At 43.1% G+C, this 10465-nt stretch overlaps 1 protein-coding gene across 2 annotated transcripts; it reads left to right on the plus strand.

Moving 5' to 3' along the window:
- The first annotated feature begins 3494 nt into the window (after positions 1 to 3494).
- rn146 (RING finger protein 146) lies at positions 3495 to 8963 on the plus strand. Of its 2 annotated transcripts, XM_014158390.2 has the most exons (3): positions 3495 to 3596; positions 6584 to 6646; positions 6815 to 8963. In XM_014158390.2, exon 3 carries the CDS (start codon positions 6827 to 6829, stop codon positions 7874 to 7876), a length of 1050 nt encoding a protein of 349 aa, XP_014013865.1. In that variant the 5' UTR covers positions 3495 to 3596; positions 6584 to 6646; positions 6815 to 6826; the 3' UTR covers positions 7877 to 8963.
- Positions 8964 to 10465: the final 1502 nt, after the last annotated feature.

A 10465-nucleotide genomic window follows, 5' to 3' on the forward strand; every position in this document is an offset into this window, starting at 1 on the left:
TGGTTCACAGCATTCCAAGCTTCCTGCTATGCCACCACGTCGGTGTCATTAATGGATTCGCTTGTATCTACTGGGATAATGGCTTTTGTTCATTCCAAGATCCTAAAGATAAAAGAAAAATGATGAGCCAGATAGTTTTAATCTATCTACAATTTACGTCTGCCGTTAGGGCTCATGGTGTTCCTTGGCAGTCAGCTTTGATGCTGCATCCTATGCATAAGATTTTGAAATTAAGATTGAAACAAAGGGTTTCCAAAATGTATAATTTATTTACTATCAACTTCTTATAAACCTCTTCCTCTCTATACTCTATGGAATAGAGACCTTCCAGGTTTGGATCAATGTTTTAGATGGGACCGCGTGTGGTCTAATATTAAACAATCTTCTCGGAATCCTGATCACCAACGGATCCATTACAATTTTGTACACAGCATTTATCAAACTCCTTGTAAACTGAGTCATATGAACATTTTTAATTATGCTTTCTGTACATTGTGACATCTTAATGAACCTGGTGCCTTTATACACATGTTTTGGGATTGCCCTTTGGTATCTATATTCTGGGATTAAGTACCTTTGAGTTTATCCACTCTTGTCAGAAAATATTCCTGCATCTCCTTTTGTTTTACTTTTAAATGATGTATCTGTTTTTCATTTATCTCTATGTCAGAAGTGCATTCTTCTCACTGGCCTAACCGCTGCAAAATAAATTATTCCTGTACGATGGAAGCCTCCACACTCACTTTCTATCCGTCAATCGATCCTCACTTTTTTGTATGTAATTTATATGGAGCATTCTACTTCTCGCATTAATGGAGCTAAAGAAGAGACTTTGAACCAATGGCTTCTTGCCGGTAAAAACACTTTCATGGGTTGCTCTGGATTTTATTTTGTATTTTGAACCGTTTATGTTTATTTAATTTGATCCTTTAGGTCCTCGGGTGGGGTGGGATGTAGGGGGAGTATCTTCATTTTGTATGTATGTTTTCATGTTTGCTGATAGTTATTATTACTAAATAAACATTTGATCACAAAAAAACATATTTTCACCTGTATTGCTACACTTTGCGCTTCAAAGTAAATTTCAGCTCTGGTATGTGGGACGAAATCGTCCCACCTACTCAACAGCCAGTGGAATCCCGTGGCACGATATTCAAATACCTTAGAAATGCTATTACTTCAATTTCTCAAACATATGACTATTTTACACCATTTTAAAGACAAGACTCTCATTAATCTAACCACACTGTCCGATTTCAAAAAGGCTTTACAACGAAAGCAAAACATTAGATTATGTCAGCAGAGTACCCAGCCAGAAATAATCACACACCCATTTTTCAAGCTAGCATATAATGTCACATAAACCCAAACCACAGCTAAATGCAGCACTAACCTTTGATGATCTTCATCAGATGACACTCCTAGGACATTATGTTATACAATACATGCATGTTTTGTTCAATCAAGTTCATATTTATATCAAAAAACAGCTTTTTACATTAGCATGTGACGTTCAGAACTAGCATACCCTTCCGGTGAATTTACTAAATTACTCACGATAAACGTTCACAAAAAACATAATTATTTTAAAAATTATAGATACAGAACTCCTTTATGCAATCGCTATGTCCGATTTTAAAATAGCTTTTCGGTGAAAGCACATTTTGCAATATTCTGAGTAGATAGCTCGCCATCACGGGCTAGCTATTTTGACACCCACCAAGTTTGGCACTCAGCAAACTCAGATTTACTATAAGAAAAATTGGATTACCTTTGCTGTTCTTCGTCAGAATGCACTCCCAGGACTTCTACTTCAATAACAAATGTTGGTTTGGTTCAAAATAATCCATAGTTATGTTAAAATATCCTCTGTTTTGTTCGAGCGTTCAAGACACTATCCGAAGGGTAACGAAGGGTGACGCGCCCGGCGCGTATCGCGACAAAAAAAATTGAAATATTCCATTATCGTACTTCGAAGCATGTCAACCGCTGTTTAAAATCAATTTTTATGCGATTTTTCTCGTAAAAAAGCGATAATATTCCGACCGGGAAACCCTGTTTTCGTTCAAAGACTCAAAATCTAAAATAGACTCTTCACGTGCACGCGCGCACCCGTCTCATTGTTCTCAGATCGACCACTTACCAAATGCGCTACTGTTTTTCAGCCATGGGCTGCAAAGTCATCATTCAACGTTCTGCCGCCTTCTGAGAGCCTATGGGAGCCGTAGGAAGTGTCACGTTACAGCAGAGATCCTCAGTTTTCAATAAAGAGAGTGTAGAAGGCCAAGAAATGGTCAGAGAGGGCACTTCCTGTACAGAATCTTCTCAGGTTTTTGCCTGCCATATGAGTTCTGTTATACTCACAGACACCATTCAAACAGTTTTAGAAACTTTAGGGTGTTTTCTATCCAAATCAAACAATTATATGCATATTCTAGTTTCTGGGCAGTAGTAATAACCAGATTAAATCGGGTACGTTTTTTTTATCCGGCCGTGCAAATACTGCCCCCTACCCTAGAGAGGTTAAAAGTACACTGTATAAAAACAATTTCATTTATCATAGTGATTAAGGAGTAACAAAAACTTTTTTTTTCCTTTATTTAACTAAGCAATTCAGTTAAGAACAAGATCTTACTTACAATGACAGCCTACACCAGCCAAACCTGGGCCAATTGTGCACCGCCCTATTGGACTCGCAATCATGCCCAGTTGTGATATAGTCTGGATTCAAACCTTGGTGTCTATAGCAACACCTCTAGTGCTGAGATGCAGTGCCTTAGACCGCTGCACCACTCAGGAGCCATAAGCACCAGCAACATTAGACAACTATACAGATAAATTTAAAATTGCTTAAATAAGTCAATCAAATCAATCAGATTAATTGACACAGACATGGTGGCATATCAGAATATCATGAACCAAGAGGTTGTGAGTTCAAATCCCAGGTGAAGACATGTTGGATAATAATTACTGTATAAATGATCATACACAGTGTGATCATATATGTCAATGTGTATCAAATATGCAAATTGAAAACATTGTATGGTAACAGTGCTGTGTGTGTAACTACACTGAACAAAAATATAAATGCAACATTTTCGAAGATACTACTGTTACAGTTCATATAAGGAAATCAGTCAATTGAAATGAATTCATTAGGCCCTAAACCATTGATTTCACTGGAAATACAGACCTACATCTGGTCACAGATACCCTTTAAAAAATAAAATTGGGGTGTGGATCAGAAAAACAGCCAGTATCTGGTGTGACCACCATTTTGGCCGGTGTAGGCTGTCATTGTAAATAAGAATGTGTTCTTAACTGGCTTGCCTAGTTAAATAAAGGTAAAAAAAAAAAAAACATCTATGGACTGACCAATGCTATACACCAATGGGCGTTTTATAATGTAAAGGAACGCCCACATTAAGAAACGCCGCGAATTGCGGTCTGCAATTACTTCAAATTGCACTTCACTGATTCGAGAAAATTGTAACGTGCGTGTGCTGTGCGTGATTACGTAAACGTAGTCGTCACGTTAACATTCTAAATACGCTAGACTTACTACGCTGCTTTTTGTGAAGGAGGAAAACAGACGGGTGAGTTTAACTTAACGTTTCTCCCTATGCAGCTAATTTAGATAAATGTCTATGATTTATAGTCAATGTAATATTTAACAATACAAGAGGCGCACAATGACCGATAAATCTAACATGCGAAATTACAGTCTCGGCTAAGAGAGAGACGTGACTAGCTTTGTCTTTCTTTCTCGACTGAAACGGCAAGCTAACGTTAGCTAGCTAACTAGCTACGTTGTCAGTCCTAGATACTTGGATACAACATGTCTCATTGTTTTGATTCCCCCTGAGGGTGGGTAACGTAAGTTCAAATCAAAGTTAGCAGACTAGCTAACGTCAGTTTGACGCCTTTTCAATGCGAATAACAACACCGTCACCGAACATATCAAAATATTGTTGCCGTAGCTCGCTACGTTAACGTTATGTAAAAAGAGAATGCTGTCGAGTTTGCTAGCTCGGAGATTAGCCAACGTTAGTTAGCTAACTTTACATGGCTAACGATGTGTTTTACCCTCGAAGAAGAAGAAGAGAACCTACTGTTCGCTAGCTGTCTTCGTTTTTGGTAGGGCTGTATCACGTAATTTTTCCATGGCAATTTTTTTACGAAGCTGACTCAACTCTTTGGTCCTTTTAATAACCTGCTGTATGTAAAATAGTTACAGTGAGGGGAAAAAAGTATTTGATCCGCTGCTGATTTTGTACGTTTGCCCACTGACAAAGAAATGATCAGTCTATAATTTTAATGGTAGGTTTATTTGAACAGTGAGAGACAGAATAACAACAAAAGAATCCAGAAAAACACATGTCAAAAATGTTATAAATTGATTTGCATTTTAATGAGGGAAGTATTTGATCCCCTCTCAATCAGAAAGATTTCTGGCACCCAGGTGTCTTTTTATACAGGTAACAAACTGAGCACTCCCTTTAAGACTGCTCCTAATCTGTTTGTTACCTGTATAAAAGACACCTGTCCACAGAAGCCCCCTGCTCAAGAAAGCACATCTACATGCCCGTCTGAAGTTTGCCAATGAACATCTGAATGATTCAGAGGACAACTGGGTGAAAGTGTTGTGGTCAGATGAGACCAAAATGGAGCTATTTGGCATCAACTCAACTCGCTGTGTTTGGAGGAGGAGGAATGCTGCCTATGACCCCAAGAATACCATCCCCACCATCAAACATGGAGGTGGAAACATTATGCTTTGGGGGTGTTTTTCTGCTAAGGGGACAGGACAACTTCACCGCATCAAAGGGACGATGGACGGGGCCATGTACCGTCAAATCTTGGGTGTGAACCTCCTTCCCTCAGCCAGGGTATTGAAAATGGGTCGTGGATGGGTATTCCATCATAACAATGACCCAAAACACACGGCCAAGGCAATAAAGGAGTGGCTCAAGAAGAAGCACATTAAGGTCCTGGAGTGGCCTAGCCAGTCTCCAGACCTTAATCCCATAGAAAATCTGTGGAGGGAGCTGAAGGTACGATTTGCCAAAAGTCAGCCTCAAAACCTTAATGACTTCGAAAAGATCTGCAAAGAGGAGTGGGACAAAATCCCTCCTGAGATGTGTGCAAACCTGGTGGTCAACTACAAGAAACGTCTGACCTCTGTGATTGCCAACAAGGGTTTTGCCACCAAGTACTAAGTCATGTTTTGCAGAGGGGTCAAATACTTATTTCCCTCATTAAAATGCAAATCATTTTATAAAATTTGACATGCGTTTTTCTGTATTTTGTTGTTGTTATTCTGTCACCTACCATTAAAATTATAGACTGATAATTTCTTTGTCAGTGGGCAAACGTACAAAATCAGCAAGGGATCAAATACTTTTTTCCCTCACTGTAGCTATAGCTTGGAAAATAAAATATTACACAGGGTATTAAGTGTCACTGGATGACAACATAATGTTTTGTTTTTAACATTAGTGCTGTTTTCCAAAATAAGTGAAATTTGCTTAATGTTTTGTTTCCTTGCCACGATACTAAAGAGTATCGCGATACAGGTCCTGTCAGTTAGCTAGCTCACATACTGACCACACTGCTCACGCCGCTTGCGTGAGCGTTGCAAAATAAATTCCGACATGCATGTTATTAAGGGCCTCCTGAGTGGCGCAGTGGTCTAAAGCAGTGTTAGCTGTGCCACTAGAGATTCTGGGTTTAAGTCCAGGCTCTGTCGCAGCCGTCCGCGACCGGAGACCTATGGGGCGGTGAACAATTTGCCCAGCGTCGTCCAGTTTAGGGGAGGGTTTGGCTGGCAGGGATGTCCTTGTCCCATTGCACACTAGTGACTCTTGTGGTGAGCCGGGCGCAGTGCACGCTGACATGTTCGCCAGGTGTACAGTGTTTCAAAGAAGCAGTGCGGCTTGGCTGGGTTGTGTTTCGGAGGACGCACGGCTCTCGACCTTCGCTTCTCCCGAGTCCGTACGGGAGTTGCAGCAACGAGACAAGACTGTAACTACCAATTGGCTACCACAAAATTGGGGAGGAAAAAGGGCAACAAAAAATAATCTTATTTAATCATTGCATCCACACTGCTTGCACAGGTCAACAAGCGTCTGCGTAGCCCGTCGCTAAAATAGAATTTGCATTCTGACCAGACCGGTTGCGTACACGAGCTTTGCAAAATACATGTACACGTTATTCAATCATTGCACCCACACTGCTCGCGTGTGGGTGCCAGGCGTTAAAATAGAATAATTGGTCCTATTTGGGTGGTTGAAAGATGAACTTAGGTCCAAACTCCAGTCGGTTGCAGTAATGCACCTCAAGTTGGTTGCCAACTGCCATATAAAGTCCCGAATATGTAATTGTTAACTAGCTAGTGTATCGGGACCCTGTTCCGGTCGTTTCATGATTTAGCTGAAAATTGTCAAATATAAATAGTCTTTTAATTATCCGAAAACAATCGACTGTCGATATTGTCATTCCCGTATTGTTTACTTTCCCGGAATCGTAAGTTCATCTATCGATTAAAAAAGTCTGTGCTATAACCTTTGTTTCCTTTTGGCAGTGCGATATTTGAACAACCACCAATAAGCCTAATGCTACAGTGGCAACATTAGCAGATATTACAGTAAGTAATTACAACAATCTCTGCCTGTCCTGTGTGTAGCTAAATAAACTGCTTTAACTTCAGTGTATTGGTTGATTTAATTTGACAACTATGATGCTAGTAGTTCACATTAACATCCTTTTCTGTGTCCATAATGGTCTCTTTGCCCCCCCCACCCCCCACCCAAAGTACTTTCTAAGGATGGCTAGCTGCGGCGAGGTTGACCACTCTGTAAGCTCGCTCCCATCCAGTAAGAAGGGGAGTGGTGACTCTGCCTGCTCTGGTTCCAGTGGCTCATCACCTGCCCTGCCTGTCCCAGAATGTGCCATTTGCCTGCAGAGCTGTGTCCACCCTGTCCAGCTACCCTGCCGCCACGTCTTCTGCTTCCTGTGTGTGAAAGGGGCGTCCTGGCAGAGCAAGCGCTGTGCTCTCTGTAGACAGGAGGTTCCTGAGGACTTCCTGGAGCACCCCACTCTGCTGTCCCCCGAAGAGCTTAAGACCGGAGGGCGGGGTGCCACAGGGGACAACGCCTGGTACTATGAGGGGAGGAACGGCTGGTGGCAGTATGACGAGAGGACCAGCCGTGAGCTGGAGGACGCTTTCTCCAAGGGCAAGAAGACAGCCGAGATGCTGATAGCTGGGTTCCTGTACGTGGCCGACCTGGAGAACATGGTGCAGTACCGGCGCAATGAGCACGGCCGCCGCCGCAAGATAAAACGGGACGTTGTGGACATCCCCAAGAAAGGGGTGGCGGGCCTCCGTCTGGACACCGAGGGTGGCGTGCAGGGGTCTGCTGCGGCAGGGAGAGGGAACTCTGCAGACGGGGCTGATACTTCAGCAGCCGCAGTGCAGCAGGCTGCAGCAGCTCCAGCTGCTACCACAGTCCTGTCTGCTCCTGCCAGGCCTCCCACCTCTCTGGGGGGCCAGCCTGGCAGCCCGACCAGCCCCTCCCTGGAGGACACACTGGCCCTGCTCCACATCAGCCCCACAGATGCGCCGGAGAGGGCTGAGGTCGGGGAGGGGGAAGAGGAGGCCACCGCCACACCCTCCATGTCATCTAGTCCTAACACCTATGCGGATGGGTCTGGAGACTGGAGTGATGATGAGGGGGATGGGGAGGCTGTGGAGCCCCGGGAGCAGAGACTGCGTTTGGGGGAGAGCCTGGTGGACAGGTCCCCCCCTGGGGCTGAGGCCTCCAGCAGCAGTAGTGTGAGGTCGCGAAGGCCTGACGGCCAGTGTACTGAAGTGTGAGCTCAACTCATCCTGAACCTCTTTACTGTAGCTAACATTCTCAGTTAATATAGTTCTCTGAAACCGATTCAAACCAACCCCTGCATACAACTGTCTCAAGGCAAGGAGACATTCCCATTTATATTAGACTTTAAAGATGAAAATTACCCCCCTGAAAATTAGTGATTGTCTAAATTTACTGGTGGGCCTTGGGAGCAAAGTCTTTCCCCATACAACTTGTTAATTGAGCGTTGAGTTGTTTCGTGTAAGTTGTTTGAACATCCCCGTGCCTCCAGACAGTGTGTGTGATGCAGCCGTGTTGAAAGATGGAGACTTTTTATTTTAAGAGACATGGGGTGGCAGGTAGCCTAGTGGTTAGCGCGTTGGACTAGTAACCGGAAGGTTGCAAGATCGAATCCCCGAGCTGACAAGGTAAAAATCTGTCGTTCTACCCCTGAACAAGGCAGTTAACCCACTGTTCCTAGGCTGTCATTTGAAAATAAGAATTTGTTCGTAACTGACTTGCCTAGTTAAAGGTCAAATTAAAAATGCATTTAACTGAATCAGGTCCAGCTAATCAACAGTTGTTTTGATCAGATCAGTGGTTTTCCTCTCTGCAGCAGCTTGGTGTGTTGAGTTCTAGGCTGCTCCAAAGTGATTAACACCATGCTCCATGACCTCTGATCAAAGTCGGACAACATTGTAATTTGTTAAGTTGCTGATTATTCATCTGAAATGCTAGTCTGTTTCATAACGTGTGCATGTGTTTTAAGAGAGGGGTTGGTTTCTTAAACACTACTGGTGAGGAGGAGGACTGGTGTTTTAGATTTTAGTTTGATTAACAATTTTTTTTCTCTCTGGTTGTAAATTCTATTGTGTGATTACTTAGATGGTAAGAGAAGAGGAACGGTGGCTTGGTGGCTGTCTCCAGCAAAACATTTGAAGTTTTAAATGTTATTGTGTTTATATTTCTTACCAGCATATTGTCATCTGTTCAGCTCAATTTTACTGTCATTAAGATAACCTTTATGTAACGATTTTTGGTTTGTAATCTTTTGTTACATGGCTTGTAATTTTAAATAAAATGTGTGTATTCATCAACCCAAAACATTGAGACCGGAAGTATTGTTTTTGTTGGATGAAAGAAAAAGACAAGCTGGTCACATACCAACACAACTAGCGACATGCAAGATATTGCAAGAAATAAGTTTAAAATTAGTGGATTTGGCTATTTCATCCACACCTGTTGCTGACAGGTGTCTAAAATCAAGCGCACAGCTATGCGTTCTCCATAGACAAACATTGTCATTAGAATCGCCTTACTGAAGAGCTTAGTGACTTTCAATGTGGCACCGTCATAGGATGCCACCTTTACAACAAGTCAGTTGGTCAAATGTCTGCCCTGCTAGAGCTGCCTTGGTAAACTGTAAGTGCTGTCATTGTGAAGTGGAAACGTATAGGAGCAACAACGGCTCAGCCACGAAGTGGTAGGCCACACAAGCTCACAGAACGGGACCACTGAAGTGCGTAAAGATCATCTGTCCTAGGTTGCAACACTCACTGAGTTCCAAACTACCTCTGGAAGCAATGTCAGCAAGCAATGTCAGCACTAACTGTTGGGAGCTTCATTAAATGGGTTTCTATGGCTGAGCAGCTACGCAGAAGTCTACTTCCTGTTTCAGTATGACAAAGCAAAGTCCATACAGAAATGGTTTGTTGAGATTGGTGTGGAAGAACTTGACTGGCCTGCACAGAGCCCTGACCTCAACTCCATCAACTCCACCTTTGGGATGAATTGGAACGCTGACTGTGAGCCAGGGCTTTTCGCCCAACCTCCTCACTAATGCTCTTGTGGCTGAATGGAAGCAAGTCCTGCAGCAATGTTCCAACATCTAGTGAAAGCCTTCCCAGAAGAGTGGAGGCTGTTATATCAGCAAAGGGGGGACCAACTCCATATTAATGCCCATGATTTTAGAATGAGATGTTCGACGAGCAGGTGTCCACATACTTTTGGAACATGTAGTGTACCTCACCACTTGCTAATACCATGCACCCGCTGCTCCTGCCCTGCACAGGTCCACTTGGTGCAGTGTAGCGTACCTACTTCAACAGGTTCCAACCCTCTCTGAATTCATCTCACACCCTGGTTTGATATTCTGATCACGTATCTGTAAGCAACACCAAAGCCTGGTGTTTGGCCAGGAAACGCATGACCTTTGTAAAGGGACGGGAGAGGAAGACAAAAGGCCTGGTGGGGTGCATCCAAAATGGCACCCTATTCCCTATTTAGGGCACTACCCTTGACCAGGGCCCAGTATGTAGGGAATAGGGTGCCTTTTGGGACGTACCCCTAGCGGTGTGTTATGCAGGGACCAGAGACCTGCCAGCCGGGTTCACACCATAGTGAAGCTTTATCTTTCAGGGAGGGAAAAGGAGCAGCTGACTCTAACCTAGATCTATGCAGCAGGATAAACACATTGTTAGATTATTCAGAATTCACATGCATTGGAAATTGTAGCAGTAAGACCACTATGTGTGTTTCTGTTTTCTACAAAACTTTGTTGGGTTCAATCCAAATCTAACAGATGATCTGATCTTCCAATCTTTGAA

The sequence above is a fragment of the Salmo salar genome, chromosome ssa02, assembly GCF_905237065.1.
Source record: "Salmo salar chromosome ssa02, Ssal_v3.1, whole genome shotgun sequence".
Taxonomy (NCBI): Eukaryota; Metazoa; Chordata; class Actinopteri; order Salmoniformes; family Salmonidae; genus Salmo; species Salmo salar.